We start from the raw sequence: 20,168 nt of genomic DNA on the forward strand, positions 1-20,168 counted from the left end.
TTTCAATTTATCTTCAGAATATTAAAATGGCACTTCCAAGAAGTATACCAGTTAAGATTTCTTATTTCTCTAATGTTCCCTATCAATTTCTTTTCTTAGTAGGCTTTCACAAATGAAAATCATCCATCTTACTAGAAGAAACACCCAGTTATCAAGAACAAAGGCAATTTAACCATAGAGATTACAAAGTCCATGGTGGAAAACAAAGTTTTCATCAGCTCAACTATTCTTTTCTATTTCTTTTAATTTTCCATTTATAACTGTGATTCTAATTTAACTAAGTCCCCCTCCCTCTAGGAATATAATAAATCCTAAGCCATATCTTTAGAAAATGAGGAGTGTACTTTAGTCATTGCTTTGCCCCCTCTACTACTGTCTGAAGACCATGTCACAATCCCCCTGGGCTAAAAGCATCCTAGTCATCTAAATAATCAGCAAAAAGCTAAATTTAGTTTGAGGATTTGAGAAGAAGCAGGCCAAGGCCCAACCTCCACAACCAGGCCCCAGAATGCATCTCATCCCTATATTCATCTGAGACCCCTCCAGTTAAAATTAGCTCAGCTAATCCTCCTTGGCTAGCTGCCATCTACCAAGCAGGAATCACAAAAAAAAAAAAAAAAAAAGGTCATAAAAAGAGAATTCCAACAAATGGGAAAGTCGATGGGCCTCAAATATTTTTTAAGTGACACAGAGAGATACTCAAATGTCTTCCCCTGAAATTTAAGAAAGTACCTCAACTTAAGAATATTAAGGGACATTTTTATATAATTTAAATGGATGATGGCCTAGTAAAAGCAGTTCAAAAAAAGTCCCTCTACTATCACAGTATAAGCACATAACATGATCCTAGCTGGCTAGATGACAACATTTCCCGCACCATTTATAAATTTCAAATCATGTGGAGAGAGATTATCCCATAGCTCTCAGAACTTTTAAAAAGCAAAATCCCAAATGGTACCCATTGATAAACCTGGCAAAGTCACATCAGCTGAAGACCCTAGTACCTCCAACTGTGACAGGGAGTCCCTTCTCACTCAGCTAGCACTCACATTTATTTAGAATTGGGGGCCCTGCAACAACCCCTGGAGTGGAGAAAACTAGCAAATGGAAAGTAATTTCACAGGTGCAGCCAGAAGGTGACCTGAGGGCAGAATACAACGGCTAGGCAATTATATCCTAGATCCAGGAAAGAAGAGTCTTCCTGTAAGAAAGATATTTAAGTGCCTGAGGAACACAGACTTGGGAGATGCCCAAAGAAAGTTAAACCTTCGTTTGGCCAAGGAATATATACTGAGAGTGCTCCTATCAACACTAAGCATTTTTATTAATTGAACATTTCTACCGAATGAATTATTGGTCCCAGTGCTTGAGAACGGAGATGCCTAGCTTTGGGAGAAGAGATTCAAGCCAAGTATAGCAACCCCAAATCTTGTCCAGGCAATCAAAAACACATGCACACAACACACAGGTATAATACCTAGATGTTCTGAATTTCAAGTGCCCACTATAAGAGATGCCCATGAAATCTCAATACAGTGTATTGCACACTGTAAGCAGTCAAAAATTGTTTTGTTGACTGGACTGAAAGGAAAACTGTCACCAATTATGTATTCATATCACCATTCAAGCTTCCCCCCTCCTACCCCTGCACTTTTTTTTTTTTTAAATATATCAACTCCCAAGTGCTGGGGGATTAAACACTAAACTTAGAATAGGAAAATAAAAAACGGTCATACCTGCCTTGTTTCTATTTACTTCTGTTGACGACATGTGGTTATATTTATGGTGGCAATGCTATCTGTATGGCCACCATCATTTTAAGAAAGAAAAGCAAAACTCACTGGCCATCTAATATGTGACTAGGACACTCATATAATTCACCTCATTTCAGCTTCTCAATAACCCTGTGGCAAAGTATTAGTACCCAATATTTATATAAGTAGAAACTGAGGTTCAGAAAAGTTATTATCTAAGATCACCTGTTAGCAGGATTCAAACCTAAATCCAAATGCTTCTATCTTTATAACATTTATGTAATCTAAGTGGTGTTATAAAAAAAACTACAGCTGAAAATAAAAATGTAGGCTAACTTACTAAATAAAACATGGAAAATGCTGAGTTTCTCATTTGTCATCCATGACAAATTCTTTTGGAGCATCCACCATTTCAAGACACTGTATTTCCCCCAGAGATATAATATTATCTTTACCCACAGGGAATTGACAGTCTAGCTGGAGAAACAAGCCATTTGGATAAGTTTTTAATGTGAGAAGCAACGAAAGGTATTAGAAACAACAAGGGTTTTAGACACATTTATATATGAATTTCAATGCTTACCAGCTGTGAACTTTGGGCAAGCTACTTAAATTTCCTCAGCTGTAAGGTGTAAAAATCTACCTCTTAGGGGTTTGTGAAGCTTAAATGAGACATGTGAAAACAGTTAGAGGCCTAATTATTTGTTCAATCTTTCTTCAATGGCATGAGCTAAGTGTCAATGAGTAGAAATATAAGTAAGTGATATAGCAAAGATTAAACAATTTGATCTGGTACAAAAAAATTCCAAAACAAAAGTCCCAAACCTTACACTTGAAAACTGATCTGTGGAGACAGCTGAATTAGCCAATTAGGTTTATCATTTGTAACAGCAGCAGAGTTAATTAAACATACAGAGGGCTTACACCTGAAGCACAAAATGTAAACAATGACAAACAGGAACACAATCATGTTAAATTTGGAGGGGAGGGGTATCATCTTTTTGTGCAAAACTGCTAATTTAAAAGGAAAACTACCATTTAAAGTAAAAGTGAATGGCAACTAAATGCAATGTTGGATTCAATCATGGAACAGTAGCATGAATAACACTTCAGTTAATAGTAATGTACCTATGATAATGTCTTAGTTTTGACAAATGTGGAACTTTTCTATAAACCTTAAAGCATTCCAAGATAAAAAGCTTATTTTTTTAAAAAGTAGATGGCAAGGGAAAGGGATATACATAGCAACTCTTAGGTATTGCCACGTGGATTTTGAATCTCCTGAAGACAGTCATTAACAGCAAAGGCTGTGAAATCAGTCAACACACACCACCTATGCAAGCTGTTCTAATGCATAACTACAAGGAACACCTGAAGTGTAATAGTCTTAACTTTTAAAGAGGTGACTTGTCCATTTTTCCCTAGCATATTCTTGCCAAAAGCAGCTTTCTGCTAATTTTGTTGCTGTTACAAAACCAGCAAATTGTTACCTCGCTTTTCCATTCTTGACTAAGACATTTTTTCAATCAGAATATAAAAAGTCTTTCTCACCACATGTTAAGTTATAACATGAATTTGAAAGTCTAATGACAAGTGACATTTCTGAGCGTAGTGCTAAAGGAGGCAGGCGTAAGTGTCCCATCTGTTTCTATAATAAGACAGGCAGACAAATACTCTTAATCTATTATACAAAACTCAAAGAAGAGTTAATAAAATTATATAAAACTTACTAGGGCATTTTTATTCCTAAGATCAAATAATGGCCATAACTGACCTTTTCTTTTTTTAAGTACATCTGTTGAGAGACACATTAAGTGGTTGTGAACTTTCACTAGCTGTGTGTTCAGCAAGATAGCTGAAGCCTTTACACTCGGGTCTTCAAGAGAAGAGTTTACTTGCATACAAGAAGGCAAATCCTATGCTAAAAACTATTGAGTGACAGATTTAAGGTAGACCAATTTCAGTGTGTATAACCAACACACACAGACATACAAGCGATGTTAATGCTTAACTCAGTTCAGAGGCATTCGCTAACCCTTTTTTAATAGACATGTAAAATTTAGAGGGCAATTTTCAAGTTTCAAAGAAACCTTAATAATCTTTCCAGATTTCAAAGAAGGAAAAAATAAACAGCAATGCAGCAAAGTCATTTCTCTTGCTGAAATGACCTCCAGTTTCTACAGGCTACTCCCGGTTTCGCAATAACTGAATCTGAGACTCCAACCACGTACACACAAACGGAGCAGAAGCAGAGAACACTAAAGCTTCCCCAACAGTCCTGGCAAAACCCACCTACCTTCCCTCAGCCCTCCCAGTTTCCCTTTCCGTTCGCGCACACTTGGTTACCTTGACTTCCACCAGGAAAAGAGAACAGGGGTTAATCAGCAGGCAAAATCCTGTTTTATCATTTACAGCCACTATCCTAGCGAGCCAGAGTGCTACTGACCTGATTTCAGGGAGGCAGAACTAAACCCAGCAGAACACAGGGCTATAAATTATACGTGTCCAAAATGCCAACCCAGCAGCTCAAAGCAGCTCAAATGTCAATTTAAGGAAATGGGTATCGCAAATAGCGTCTCAAGTGAACATTTCCACTTCCAAACCACCCACCTCCCGACTGAAGCAACCCCGGAGGAAAAAAAAAGGGGGGGTGTCTTACCTTGTACATATCTCGACATTTTAGGGATTTATTAAAATACTCTGATGTGTATATATTAATTTCTAGAGGAGCCACGCTATAGGGCAGGTCTTCTGTCTTCCTCCCCTGCTTTAACAACCGACGTGTTCTTTCTCCCCTTCCTATATTTAGTCACTTAAGGGAGTATTTATTCAAAGCTATTAAAACTGCCTCAAAAAAACAAAACAAAAAAACCAACAAACAGGAAAACCTCCTCCACTTCCAAAAAGACAGGAACTTAGTGTGAGTCCGCTTGGAACTCCTATCTACACTGCGCTCCTAACACAAACCCGGGCCAACTGGAGACTCCCGGAAAAGGTAAAATCACACGAACTTAAATTTCATCAATGAAAGAGGAGGATCTACAACGGCTATTTCACCGCCCCCCGGGTCCCCACGCCCTCCTGGGCTGGACCGCAGCAGACACTGGCCAGCCGCACCCGGCCCCCCCCCCCCTCCCCCTCACTGCCGTCCAGCCTCGGGCCAGTTCCCCGGGAAACCCCGGTCAACAGCTGCCAGCGCCCAAGCACGGTCTGGGAGGCGGGTGAGGCCGCAAAGAGGGGCAACGCAACCATTTTTACCAGCCCAATAAACACCCCGGAACTAGGAGGTGGCAAGAATTCCGCGCGCTCGCCCGCGGGCCGGAGCCTCCAGCTCGCCCCCTTCCAGCAGCGAGTGGCGAAATTCTGCCGCGGCTTGTTCTCGGGAGGGGCCGAAGGCCACATCGCCCCTCCCCCGCAGCAAACACTAAGGGTCCATCTGCGAGGGGAGAAACTGCATGCCGCCCCGAGCCCGATGACAGGTGTGCGGGAGGGCCCCGAACCCCAAATTCGCCCTCCCGGGCCACGCGGCGGGTCGCGGAGAGGAGCTTTACACATCTTCCAGAGGAAAACACCCGCCTGAGGGGTCTTGGGAAGCCCGTCCCCGCCTCTCCAAACCGCCACCTAGACCCACCTTCCGCTTCTCTTAGCAGCTGGGAAATTGGGGGCGTTTATGGCGCCCCGGGAAGAAGGATCGCAGGCTGAGAGAATGTCACCTCTGAGGCACCCTTCTCTCTCCCCTTCTCCCCTCACACATGCACAACTTGAACTCCTCGCCAGCGGTCACAGCCCAGCTGCTGACCCCCTGCGCCCACCTGGCTGCCGGCTTCTGACACCCCAAGCCCCCACTTCCTCCCAAACACCTCCCCTCCCCCTCCATTTGGAGCAGCCCTGCTCAATGCGGAAATGTCCCCGCAGCTCATACGGACAGGAACAACTACCAGTCAGGAGCCGAGGCGGACGCAGGGCCTGACCAATGAGACTCGCGTAGGTGGCAGGGGGCGGGGCGTCTGTGGCCCGAGGGAGCCCCGCGGAGGTGGGCGCTGAGCGGGACCCTGGGATCAGCTTGTGGGAGCCGCGTCTACCGCGACGGGGACCAGTAAAATTTCTAGCCTTCTGCAGATACTTCAGCAAGGGAGAGAACCTGAAGCACGAGTGGTTATTTTTGTAGTCCATTAAAATGTTTCGGTTTACCAGGGATTGAAGATAGATATCTAAGCGGCCGATAGAGCCAGAACGCCCCAGGGCAACTACCTGAGCGAGCCCAGGCCCTTCTCAGTAGATACAAACTATACTCACTACTCCTGGTCTAGGGAGGGTGAAGGTGCGTCAAGGACTAAGCAGTGGGATGTGTGGGGCCCACAAACAGAAGGAGGGACTTAGGGCGTCGAAAAAAGTGCCAAGTGAAGGCTCCGCCACTAGAACCACCACACCCCAGTACCTATTCCTGCAGAGATTTCTGCTGTGATAGGCGTTTACTTTTCTGATCAAAGTGGAAATGAATGTTACCCCTCGAGATGCTTACCTTTAATATTCTTGATGTCCACAAGGAAGGAGGATGTGAAAAGAACATTGGCAGTGGCGTGGGAACCGGAACGGCGAGTGGGCCAGCCCAGCGCCCGCTAAATCACATCTGATACTGCCAACACCTGTAAGACTCAATGGGTGTATCTCAGACTTCCCTTCATGACTCAGTCAGCCTGCGTCAGGACAGATGAATTGTCAGCGCTCTCTTAGGGGCCTCCAATAAACCAAGTAATTCTAGGAGTTTGAGGCTTTGGACAACACTAATCAACCAAGGTAAAGTGAGAATTTTTTAATGATTCATCTCTAAACAAACTTTAATTATTTGGTGCCACATATTCATATGGAAATGTTATTAGATAACACCGAAAAGGCCAGTGATTTGTCATGCTAGAGAGCAACAGTCCTTGGTAATATATTTCTTATGTGAAATCGAAAAAGATTGACCTCAGCTATAAAACTGATTTCCCCAAATAAAACCAAAGAAATGTCTAAAACCCAGATATCTACATTTTAATAACAGCACTTGGAGACACAGTCTTAATCAGAATCTCCGCCTCCTTTGTGTGATGTAGAGAAATTATAGCAGCACTAAATAGTATTTATCAATCAATATTAATACCAAAATAAGATGCCACCAAAACATTGGGCCCCATAGGTTGCTTAGCCTGCAAAAGATAAAGGGCAATGAAGAGTCTTTAATTTATACAAGGTTTTTTTGTAAGTAGGATGATCTGTTATTTTCTACCTTTATAGAAGGTTAAGAGAGAGGAAGTGAGTTTTAATTGCAGCAAGAGCATTTGGTAATACCTAAGAATGACATCTTGATTTATGAGTGATTAAATATTGAGATGTAGTACCAAAGGACGTTGTACATTTGCTGCCTCAAGAAATCTCCAAAAAGGAACTACCTGTCTTCAACGATTAAGTCCATAATCGCCCAGAGACTAGCTCTTAGAGAAGTAGCACTCTAGAAGCTATATTCCCAAGTATTATTTTCAAATAGTGCTCTGTAAAATGGAATTTCCTTATACAGCGATTAAGTTTCGGGGCACCTGGGTGGCTCAGATGGTTAAGCATCTGCCTTCGACTCAGGTCATGATCCCGGGGTCCTGGGATTGGGTCCCGCATTGGGCTCCTTACTTCTTGGGGAGCCTGCTTCTCCCTCTGCCTCTCTCGCTCTCTCTCTGTCTCTCATAAATAAATAAATAAAATCTTTAAAAAAATAAAATAAACTTACATTTCGAGCTCCCAAATATTTTGTAAAAGAGCCTCCCACTTCCTCTAGAAATAACCTCATTTGTCAGATAACGACGTGGGGATAGGAAAGGAAGATCATGGCAGTGGACCACTGGTGTATGTGTGTGTGTATGCGTATTTAATCCTTTTTTTCATGATACACTACTGTGGAATTTCCCTTCAAGTAATGTTGATATATCTATCATTAGAAATCTGTAACATGGAGAGATAGATTTATAGATTAAGCAAACCTTTGTAGAAACTTGGGACATTCTAAAGGAGGATGAAGATAGAGTCCTGGGAAGGACTGTGTATGCAGGGGTAATTTGGAATGAGATGGCTTTTTAGATTTAGTGCTTGGCACAGTGCCTGGTACATAGCAAGCATTCAGGAAGTGTATACTGAATGACCAGTTTAGTGCCACCAATAAATAAGATTTTAAAATTTAAGGGGCACCTGGGTGGCTCAGTCAGTTAAGTGCTTGCCTTTGGCTCAGGTCATGATCCTGGAGTCCCAGGATCAAGCCCTGTATCAGGCTTCCTGCTCAGCAGGGAGTCTGCTTCTACCTCTCCCTCTCCCTCTGCCCCAACCCCACCCCTGTTCATGTTTCTCTTGTACTCTCTCTTTCTCTCAAATAAATAAATAAATAAAATCTTAAGAAAAAAGAGGTTTCTTAAAATTTAATTTCTATTTAGAGGTAAAGAATTTTTAAGTTTTAGTTACTTCTACCTAGAATGTGAACTTGGGCCAAAGTGTAAGAATAATAGCAGCAAATGCAATGCCCTGATGACTTTACAGTAAGTTTTGCTAACTCCCAACGTGAGCATTATCCAGTAAGAGGTGGTTTAGAAATTGCTAAAGTATGAAATAAGTGTACAGACCAGGAGTGTGTGTGTGTGTGTGTGTGTGTGTGTGTGTGTGTGTGTGTGTGTGTTTGTCTATCTTACTTCCATCCCCTACACACAAGAAAATAAAGCAAGGCAATTTTAGAGAACATGTCAGAGACATAAAAATTTCTATGTCCTGCCCTGAGTGTTTAGCCAAGAAACCAGGCAGCAGTTATACACTAGACTGTTGTGCACATTCAATATTGGCTCCCATCTGTACCTATCTAAATCCTAGGCCACCCACATGAAAAAGAGAAAAGGGGCCACTGTTAGGAATTTGCCAGTTACTGCCTAGATCTAACAATAGGGCATTTTTTAGTTGAAAGGTAACCAAACAGTGTTAACTGGAAAAAGATATCAAATAATATCTGTGAGACAAACTACTACGAATGAATGAGTAGTCTAAAAAAATGAGTGGTGTTTCCAATTACTTGAGGAAGTGAAAGACTTCATTCTTTCCTGTTGCCAACACCCTGTTGTTAATGAATAAGGAAGTTTGTTGAAACAAGTTGTGAATTTAAATTATGACATATCCTATTTATTCATAGTATGATTTTTAAATTACATTTGCAGGTTATTTAACTTTTATATCACAACAGTAGCAATTATTTCAAATAACTAAGATGCTTTAAAAAAGTGTTGTCTCGCATTACAGATAATTAAGAGTTGATAAATCTTCTAAGTAGTTTAAAAGTCACCAGGTTCAGAAGAATGCAGTTTAACTGCAACATGCATTATCTTGTTCTCATTTATCAATAATTCCCTTCTGGATTCTCCTTTGAAAGTTGCATAGAGGGTAAGTCCCTACTATGTTGTTCCTACTATGTTCTGCATGTTGCCCAGAGGAGAGTGTTGGTGAGAAATGATGACGCCCATGAAATTGTTGTATCTCACTCATGTGCCAAACTGCATCTCCACATCTCCCCCCTGATGATAGAGGCAGAAGAGTCATTTCCTTTAATAGTAGGTAGCCATAAAAGAAAAAAACCTATATTCTCTCAGGTTTTTTAATAAACATAGATCATTATGTAATCATAATTCAGAAATATAAAAGACTCACTAAAAAATAATACATCGCTTCTAAATTCATAAGATAAATATTCTGTTTTTCTGTGGTGATATATGTATAGATGATGAGGCTACTTATTGACTTTGAAATCCTCATAGAGAAGAGCTGTGAAATAGAAAAGTATTCAGTTTAATCCTATTTTTTCTTTCTCTTTCAACCATATTAAAGATTCCCTGTTGTGCATTCCATCAAATGTCTTTTGATGGTTTTCCAAACATCTCTGCCTCTGGTCTAGCTTATTAAATTTCCTGCCAGTGCCACCACTGGGAAGGAAAGGATAAAGAACTTCTGTTCCCTTAGTCTCGGGGAATTTATTTTGAGCATTTCACACCCACCACTCTAAGTATTAAAGAGAAGATCCTCAGGACTGTTCTTTGGACAAGGCCTAAATAATTGGGTAATTGTATGTCATTAAATGGGTAATATGATTAGGGAATAAAAAGTAACAGTGTTTTTCCCTCTCTAGAGTGGAAAGGAAGAGGAATGTCATTTCATTTAGAGAAAAGACCACAGAAAAAATGTGGTATATTAATGTTAAGTTTTGGTACCATTTTTAATTGAACTTTTTAAAAAAATTCCAATAAGGATACACATCTTTAAAAAAAATCTGACCAGTACCAAAATGCTCGTAATGAATAGCAGTACTCTTCTGCCCTACCTCTCTTTACTCCATCTTTGCATGCCAGAGGCAACCATTTTTCTTGACAGTTCTATATACCTGATAGTTATTTCTAAATGTTTATAGTGCCATTTTTTTTTTTTTTTGGTTCCTGGATTTTAGGCAGTATGTGTTTGACTTCTTATTATAACAGATATAGACTTTGCTCACTTAAAACCCTGGCCTTGTTTTCTCTTTTGTATTAATTTCCTAAACTTAGTAGAGCTATATTTCCCAGCCTTTTCCTCATCACAGCACAGAGAGAAAATGATATTTGTGTGGCATCCTGAGATAACCTAGAGGGAATTTGTGGGCATCATTTTGGACTTGGTGATAAGTTAATTGCTTTTTAAATAATAAAAGCATGAAAATAAAAAATAAATGCAAAGTAATAGGGGAATTATTAGATAATGAACCTGTATAAAACTCTGAGATAAAATCTTTTCAAATTTTTGAATGAGAAATTTGAACTTGCCTGCATGAACATAACCTTTAGAGTCAGGTTTTATGCTTGAAAAAGTACACATAGTTTCTGATCAAGACTTTCAAATTATAATCTCTTCAAAGTCTTGATAGGCACTGTGGTAGGATGAATAATGGTCCTCAAAGATAACCAGTTCTTACCCCCTGGGATCTGTGAATGTCACCCTGTATGGTAACAGGGACTTCAAAAGTGTGACTGAATTAAAGATTTTCAGATGGAGAGATTACCCTGGATTATTTGGTTGGGCCCTAAATGTAATCACCAGTGTCCTTATAAAATGTAGGGAGAAAGGGGCCCCTGGCCAACTCCGTCAGTAGAGCATGTGGCTCTTGATCTTGGGGTCGTGAGTTTGAGCCCTAGGTTGGAGGTGGAGATTACATAAGAAATTAAGTAAAATAAAAAATAATAAAACATAGGCAGAGATTTGAAGACAGAAGAAAAAAGTGATTTGATGATAGAGGCAGGTGGAGAAAAGGCAACATGATTCAAGGCCATGAGCTAAGCAATGAAGACAGCCCACAGAAGCTGGAAAAGAAAAGGAAATTATTTTCCCCTAGAGCCTCCAGATGTAGTGTGACCCTTGCTGACACCTTGATTTCAGCCAAGAGGAACCCATTTCAGATTTCAGGCTTCCAGAACTATAAGAGAATAAATATATATTATTATAAACCACCCAGTTTGTGGTCATTTGTTTCAGCAGCCAGAGGGAGGGAACACAGTCACCAATCATGAGAAATGTTGTACAAATAGATTTTTTTAAAAATTTAAAACCATTTCTTTAGAAACCATTCAAAATGTATAATGGATTAAATTATATTCAAGGAATCTAACAACTCTTTTTATTAATAAACACAATGATGAAATTTGATGTGATAAGGCAAGTGGATTTTTAATTCAGGTGAACTTTTATCTAGCAAATCATTTTTAAATAATGATGAAGCTTTAATTTATAAAACACACACATTGTTGGATCAGTAAGACCAAAATTAGTTTTGATGCCATTAAAAGGACATATCAGCTGCAAACAATCAAAAGTATCTGATGTCTGTGAAGTCAGAGTTTCAGAGCCACCAAAGTTGCACCATCCAGAAGCTCCATGCTGGCTGTGATGTGCTAAACACAGCCAAGGAAGTACTCTACCATCTGGACATCTACTTCAGCAGCCAGCTGCTGAGCATACTTCTCTTCACCTTGGATAAGTGGCCTGTGGAACTACTTTATGTTTTTCATCATCCACTCCACCTGTAGAGACTCTGTTTCTCTTGGGCCACCCTCTGATAAAGGCTGCTAGCAGCTGGAGGCAACCAGCCCTGGGGGTCCCAACGGCCTGCCCCAGGCCTTAAACACTCAATGTCATGCTTCACAGCTATAAGCTATTCAAAGCATTGAATTAGAAAATTCTGGTCTATATTATCCCTCCCACCACTGCTGGGCAGCACACTAGGAAAATGAGAATTTGGAGCACAGAACAGTGCTGAGAGAGGCCATTCTCAATTATCAGTGACTTTCAACCAGAGTTTAACAAAGAAAACATTAGATGTTTGCAAACCTACTGAAGTCCTGGCTTTGCATGGATCTATATGGTAACAAAAACTGAGATTTTTGAAATAATAGAAGTACACTTATTGAAGACTACTGTCTGGATTTGGAGCATCACAGATAGATTCAGAGACTAAACTGTTTGATATCTTTCTAACACAGACCAGCATGGGATGGAGACCAGATAAAGCCACAAATAGACTACCAGGACAATGAAAGAAAAATAAGGATCCAGATAGACCAAAATTTTCTTTAAGCCATGTTAACTTGAGAGTTTTACCAGTTTCCTAGTGAAAAGGAATAAAACAATGCTAAAGTCACACTGGTAATTATTTGAAATTTTTGTGTGCACATATATATATATGTATGTATATTGGTATATATTACATATGTTCATGTATTTACTAATTACTTACATCCTTATTCCAAAAAGAATTTGGGGCCAAGATATATATATTCCTGATTAAGTTCATTGCTTAGTAAACTGGATGTAGTATAGTTCATTCTATAGTGGTAATTCAGTTTAGTCATTCTCATCTAATCCCTTTTGTTGTCTTTAGATAGTCATATGAAAGAACCCCTTCAGGTATTATTTTTTAAATGGATTTTTCTCAACCTAGCGCACCCAAATGATAACATCTAGGATCCAAAGAGATTTAGGAAGTAAACAGAATTGCTTGTTGTATAGGTAGGTGTACTAGATTAGGTATCTTACATATTACATGATCAATCCCTAAAGCTGTAAACACTGAAGTCCTTTGAGAAGAATCCATACAAAATATGTACCATCATATAAGGTTTTTGTTTGTTTTAATTGATTGGCATTTTTTCCGTTTCAGGTACTCATGTTGGTTTCTGAGGGGGCAGAAGGGTATACTGGGAAAAAACAGATTTTGGAAAATAACCTGTTTTTTCTTTTGAGTTCTGCCACTTAGAACCTGAAAAGCTTGGTTAGCTCTATGAGACTTAGTTTCCTCATCTAAAAATGAGAGTAACAACAGATAACCTGTCTTGCCTCTTACAGAGTTATCATAAAGATCATCTCATTCACTGTTGGCAGAGTATGAGTGATGATGATGATTTTAATTAATGATTTCCTATATTGCCTTGATATAACATTAATCTCAAGTTATTATTCCTTGTTATTACATATTAAATATTTATTTTCCCTACATAGATGCTAAACTTTCTGAGAGCAAGAAGTTTTTATCTATCTTGTATCCCCAGAGCATATCATAGTGTTTGTCACTGAAAAGAAATTTGTTGAATGAATTATCAAATAAGATATTTATGAATGAATTTAAAAGCTATAGAATGCTGTATAGGTATATATTAGATGTTCCTTATTATTTCTTTAGGAATCATGTTTTGGATGGCAAATGATCAACTTGTAAATTTACTTTTAGAACACTAAAGGAGGCATTTCAAAACAAATTCTGTTGTGATAGAGTGTTTGCATAGATGGCCACCATTCCTTCCATCCCTGTGCCCCACACCTTTGCAATGTGACTTTGTCACTCCTCCCATTAAGAGGTGGAGTCTTTTCCTCCCAACATACCCTTGAGTCTTGGTTGGCCTAGTGACTCGTTTTTGATCAATAGAATGAAGCAGAAGTGATATTATGTGACATCTAATCTTAGCCCCAAGAAGCTTTTCAACTTTTAGTCTCCCCATTGGAATGCTGCCCTGAGATCAATGTATGAAGAAGCCATTTCTAACCTATTGGAAAACGGCAGGCCACATGGAGTAGAAATTTTCCTGTTGAGGCCCCCTAGACCAACCAGGACTAACTCTCAGACATGTGTTGGAGTCCATCTTTAGGCTCTGGTCAGACTGCCTAATGAGTCAAACTGGCCACATAAGTGAATCAGATAAGACCATAAAATAATCATTCACCCCGCTGAGCCAGATCCAATACTGTGTATTATTTCACAGCACGGATGACTGATAGACTCATTAATGTAGTGTCAAAGAAAAATCAAATCACACTCATTTACTCCTTATTTACCCCAGAACTGCCCTTAATCTTTGCACACTGGGACTATATTTTTCAGCCCACTCATTTCTCACATCTAAACTCTATTCTCCAAACCCTTCTGAGGAAGAGATTTCTTCTGATCACTTTCCTGGTTAAATCAGTATCCCTAAGGGGTGCCTGTGTGGCTCAGTTGGTTAAGTGTCTAACTTTTGATTTTGGCCAGGTCATGATCTCAGGGTTATGAGATTGAGCACCACGTCAGGCTCCGCACTGGGTGTGGAGCCTGCTTGAGATTCTCTCTCTGTCCATCTTTCTCTCTCTCTCTCTCTCTCTCTCTGAAAGAAAGAAAAGAAAGAAAGAAAGAAAGAAAAAGAAAGATCAATACCCCTAAACTTAAAGATCTGTTTTTCAGAGATTTTGAAATTCTTTAAGTGGAAAAAGATAGGCTTTTATTTTAAAATATATTTTTAACGTAATTTAAAATATATTGTTTTAAAGATGCATTGGATACTTCCAAGTTTCCAAGGATATGTCTTGCATTGTTTTAATAGTAAAAATTAAGATATAACTCAAATGTCACTAACAGGGGAATAGGTTATGACAAAGACATTTGGTAATGTGTGTGTATGTATATATATATACATACATATATATGTATGTGTATATATATACACATTTTGACATGGAATGATATTCCTTATATCCTAAGTGGGGAAAAACAAGCTAAAAAATATATGTAGTAAGGCCAGTTTTTACAAACTTTGGTTTAAAAAAAAAGTTTGCTTGCTTGCTTGTTATCTAAGACTGGATAAAAATACACCAAAATATTAATGGTTACCTCTGGTGGTAAGCTCATGGGTGACTTTTCTTTTCTGTTCTTTCTTTTTAAAATTATTTTTATGTACTATTCCTTCTACTATGAACAGGTATTTGTGTAATAAAAATAAAAGTCATGTTTAAAGTATATATCTATCTAACAAGAAAGAAAACTGATATTCCAGCACCAATATTCATCAACTTGGTCCCTTATTGATGAATACGGAAAATCAAGAATTACCAGATATTTGAGGAAAATCAATTGCACCAAAGAGAAGGACAATGATAAAACAGAAAGCCTAAATATGAAGGACATGAAGATTAATTCAGAGACTTAAAGATACTATAAACATAAAATAAGAACAAGCTATAGAAAAGTGACAATCAGAGTACAAGAGATAATACTTGGGAATTAAAAATGTAATCACTAAAATTAAACCATTTGATAGAAGGGATGAAAGGTAAAGTTCAAGGATTCCTGGAACATACAACAAAGAGTCAGAAAATAGAAAATATTAGAGAAAAATTATGACATCGTATATCAATCCAGAAATTTCAGCATCCACCCATGTCCCTTTTATTAAACTGTTGGAACAGTGTCACAAACATAAAACTATTCTTTTTTTCTAAACACTTTCTTCAGTCATGACCTGTCAAATTGCCCTTTCCTGCCTCTTGACAACAATGGTTACTTTCGGCTTTCATGACTCTAGTAGTTCAGTTTGAAATTCCAATTTCATGTCCCATTTAAATCTCATCTTCCCCTTCTCCAGTCATTTTGACTCAGGCTTTACCTGTGACTCCAGGAACCTGCAGTGGAGAGGAGAGTATGCCTGCATTTTCACTCTTCCCTCTCCTTCAAAAATACCCAATAGTTGAGGTTGTTGTTGGTTTTCCCTTCTTGTGAGAAGTGATTTTCAGTCATTATACCTCACTGAGTTTAGGAGGTAGGAAACACACTCCCCTGCTCCCTTTGGAAAAGATGCTGCACTCTTGCCTACAAAAATGCTGACAATTTCTTTTTTCACTATCCGTCCTCAATCATCTAGTCATAGACCTGGGATAGATGGGAAAGGGGGATTGGGGTACTGGTTGGGAGTAGCAAAGCTCTAATTATTGAGGCTTTTCTTTAAAATGAGAGATATTTAACACCTCTTGGCACTCAGCTTGACATATCACCAACTCTAGGGCAATCCTATGATGTGTCAAAAAGAGCTTCTAGGGAAACAGAACAGAAAAATTCAAGGGGTAGAAATAAATGGTAAAAGAAAATGTGAAAAGAAACAAGTTTTCAGATGAAATGTGTCCAGGGCAAACTAAACTGTATAACTCAAACCATTTTCTTTTTCACATTCTTATGAAGTTCCAGAGCACGGTTTCATTCACTTATTTATTCAAAAAATATTCATTGAACACTACCATGAACCAGACACTGGTAGGCTGCAGGTTTATAATGGTGAACCTATATAGAGAAGTATACTAAGTGAGGCTGACAGGCTATAAACCAATAAATAAAATAATAATTAGTTAAATAATTACAGATTGAATAAAAAGCTATGAATGAAATAGAGTGCTGTGATCCAGAATAACAAGGAACATTAATATGGTAACATGGTCAAGAAAAGCCTTTCTGAGAGGTAGCATTTAGACTTCTGCCTATGGAGGTTAAAATCCAACTGACACTGTGCCCTCCAGAAGGTTACCTTTATGTGTGGGTTAACATGGAAGCCCTGAGCATTAAAGCTAAAATCTGAAGGAAAAAAAAAATCAACTATGTAAAGACCTAAGGAGAATGTATGCTAGATAGCACCTCAAGTACAGAGGTTCTGAGATAGAAGGAGCATGGTGTATTCTAGGAGATGACAGGAGGGTGGAGTGAGGAAATAAGCAAGTGAAAGATGGCAAGAGACAAATAACTTTGGAGAAATGGGAGGAATCAAACATGTAGAGCTGGCTGTACAGGTTTTGGATTTATCCTAAATGCAATGAAAAGCAATTCAGTCATTTAAAGCAGGGAATTGACATGATCTAATTGACATTTTTTTTTCTAATTGACATTTTTAAAAGAGTATAGAGATATATTTTGAAGGTGGAAATAACAGGAATTGGTGATGAATTCATTGAGGAGGGAGGAGTCATGAGAGAACGAAAGGGAAGAGTCAAGGAGGACAATTTATCACAGGGCCATTTATTGAGGTGGTAAAGGCTGAGGGAGATCCAGATTTAGAGAACCATTTTGGTCATGTTAAGTTTGAAATGCCTGGGAGACATACAAGAGAGATGTTAAGTAGATATTTAAAGATGTGAATCTGGAGCTCAGAAAGGAAGTCTAGCCTACTGTTATAAATTTAGGAATTGTCAGCAGATAGTTTTTAAAGCTATGAGAATGGATAAGATCATGTAGGGAGAAGGCATAGAGAATAGAACAGAGGGTACAGGAACTCTGGCATTTAGAAGTCATATGGAGAAAGGGAAAACATGTGAAGGAGACAAAGCAAAAGTAGCCAATTATTCAAGAAAACCAGGATAGTTGTATGGTCTAGAGCCCATAGAGAAGAGTATTAGAAAAGGTCAATAATGAGAGCTCAGTTAAACTGAGGACAGAAAAGAGTCAAGTGAGTGGAGATTTTCAGTTACCTTTACAAGAGCAGTGGAGTGATGGGAAAATTGAAGTAGATTGAAGTTTGCCATTTATCTTCTCAGCAACATTGATTTTTAGAAGACAATGGAGCAATACTTTCAAAGTTCTGAGAGAAAATGACTCGAACCTACAATTCTATGATCAAAACATTCAAGGATGAGGACAAACTAGGGATCTTTTCACCTTCTTTGGGGGGGCTTCCTATGCCTTTTCAGGGGGGAAATGCCTAAGGAAATGTTCCAGCAAAATGAAGAGAACTCAAGATAGAAACATGGGAACTTAGTAATAGGATATTTCAGGAACACAAATATTTAGGGCCCCAGGGCAATCAGTGATAGTAAAACAGAAAGAAGGATCTAGAAGAATGTCTTTAAGAAAGAAGTATATTCATTTTATGAAATAGTATGATTAAAAACATTGACAATCTTAATGATAGGGTGACCTATGCTTCTCCTGTCATCAACACTAAAGAAAGACAAGTGGAATCTTTAGCAAAGGCAAAAAATTGTGTAAGCCATGGTCCAAAGATGAAACAAACTAAAATGTGACATTATTATGAGGAATCAATGGACACATTAAAAAAAAGAATCCATTTGACATTACACCTAGAACATTCTCCTTCAGTAAGTGCAGATCTAGTAACATGGTTTGATTCCCTTTTCATGAGTTTATTCATACTACCTGATTCAGCAATGAATAAGATTTTAAAAATGGTGATGCTGAAAAAGAAACCCTCACTTTTCAAATTAAATTTAAAGATAAAATGTGGAAGACTTGATTATTCTAACAGTAAATATAAATATTGACAATGTAAAAGTAGTGATAGAGCTAATGGAAGTTGGTAAGTGGAGAGAAGTGAAAGGGTGCAAAATATATTAATCTTACATAATAAAGGAGTCAAGAGACACTTTCTGAAGTGGGTGGATCAAGAAATAGAGGTGTGAGTATATTCTTTAAAGCAATAAAGTAACAAATAGAACTTACTGTAGTATAATAAAAATTTCAAAGAGGAGACCAAGGGAAGAAAAATGAAGAGTAATATAACTGAGCTAAATTCTTATTATTCATTTTCAGTGTGGAATCAAAAAAAAAATGTCAGGAGTTGAACCAAAATGTAGCAGTATGTATGTATTGTTTTCAGTTATGAAGATAACTATCAGAAATACAGTGTGATACAGCTACCTTTAGGATACTTTTTTTCAAATTGTGGGAATGAAATCAATTTAGTGGGTTACAACCTACATTAGAAAAAGAAGGTAAAAGGAAAAATTAAGTTGCATTGCACTAGTAAGGGTAAGTAAAATCGATGAAACTTTTCATCACTTTGTGTGTGGGTGTGTGTCTGTGTGTAAAATGTATTTGCCACTTGGGTCCTGGTCAACAAAGTGCTATAGGAAGTAGGACTAGGCTGTGGACAATCATTGGGCTACATTTTTATCTTTCACTTTTCTACTCATGTGTTTGAATTTTTTAACTCATGCATGTACTACTTTTATAATTTAAAATATATACCTTTAGTTTTGGGGGGTTTTTTCTTTGTTTTTAATACATAAAAAATACAAACTCATAAGCTTCTGTAACATAAAGTGGTTTATTTCCTAACAAAAGCAATTATTAGGCAATTTTTTTGAGAAACAAAATGATAGGCTATCTTCCATTACTTAAGAAAGGAAAAGTTAACAGTAAGTTTTGAAGATTACTTAAGGCTCAAGGGAGGGAAGGCTGGGGCAGGGGCAAGAGTTTAAGGTGTTAGAAGTCTAGGCAATGGATTAAGTAAGAAGATAAAGCAAGAGAAATCAAAATTTTAAAATATTGTCACACTATAAGCCAATGCTAAAGATGATTTTAAATCAGCAAATTATTTTGATTCTATGTAATAGTGTTTTATCTAACAGTGAACACTATAATTGCTTGCATTTCTATGGTGGCTTTCAATTTTCCTGTTTGCCCTTAAAACAAATATGAGACCAATTTTGAGTATCTGCTTACTTAGACCCTCCCTTTTCTAAAAGCTTCTATTCCACTTGGATAAGATCTCTGTTGTCTTGTGTACCTTGTGACATGCCACCTAGCTGTATATACCTAATTGGACCAAAGAAAGACTACTGACCCAACCTGTACCAGTGAGATTTTCTCTTCTAGGAATTTGGAGTTAGAACTCAGAAATACTGATCATTTTGTGTTGGTCACTTGGGGAGTAAGAGTATCATTCTGGGGCAGCAATATTTGGCCCATCTGCCTAGATACACAGAAAAGAATTCATCTCCCTAAAAAGGAAAGAATAAAGCATGGAGGAGAGGCCACTAGTTTGTCAAATAAAAAAATACTTAAGTACCTACTGTTCCAGGTACTGTTCTAGATACTAGGGACACAGCAGTGAATAAAACTGAGTCTCTGCTCTTGCTAGTATATATTCTTGGGGAAAGGAGGAAGATGATGAATACATATTTAATAAAATGTGAAGCAGTAATAAAATCTATGAAGAAAAATGAAGGAGGGCAGGAGATAGAAAGTTTGAAGCTGGGATCAGGAAATAATTTGAGCAGAGATTTGGACCAATTGGGGAAGGTAGCCAAAAAAAT

At 38.2% G+C, this 20,168-nt stretch overlaps 1 protein-coding gene and 1 long non-coding RNA gene across 3 annotated transcripts in view; one reads left to right on the top strand and one right to left on the bottom strand.

Annotated features, from left to right (window-relative positions):
- Positions 1-5,605, bottom strand: part of UGP2 (UDP-glucose pyrophosphorylase 2) — a 70,545-nt gene extending 64,940 nt beyond the window's left edge. The window contains exon 1 of one of the 2 annotated variants that reach the window (XM_027622695.1): positions 4,414-4,736. In XM_027622695.1, coding sequence (XP_027478496.1) covers positions 4,414-4,432 — 19 coding nt within the window. In that variant the 5' untranslated portion in view covers positions 4,433-4,736. Of the gene's footprint in view, positions 1-4,413; positions 4,737-5,385 lie in introns of those variants that run through there. The other variant, XM_027622696.1, reaches the window with a different exon arrangement.
- Positions 5,606-5,779: 174 nt separating this feature from the next.
- Positions 5,780-20,168, top strand: part of LOC113937830 — a 29,289-nt gene continuing 14,900 nt past the window's right edge. The window contains exon 1 of the long non-coding RNA XR_003524732.1: positions 5,780-6,551. This is a non-coding gene — a long non-coding RNA (uncharacterized LOC113937830). The remainder of the gene's footprint in view (positions 6,552-20,168) is intronic.

The sequence above is a fragment of the Zalophus californianus genome, chromosome 8, assembly GCF_009762305.2.
Source record: "Zalophus californianus isolate mZalCal1 chromosome 8, mZalCal1.pri.v2, whole genome shotgun sequence".
Lineage (NCBI taxonomy): Eukaryota > Metazoa > Chordata > Mammalia > Carnivora > Otariidae > Zalophus > Zalophus californianus.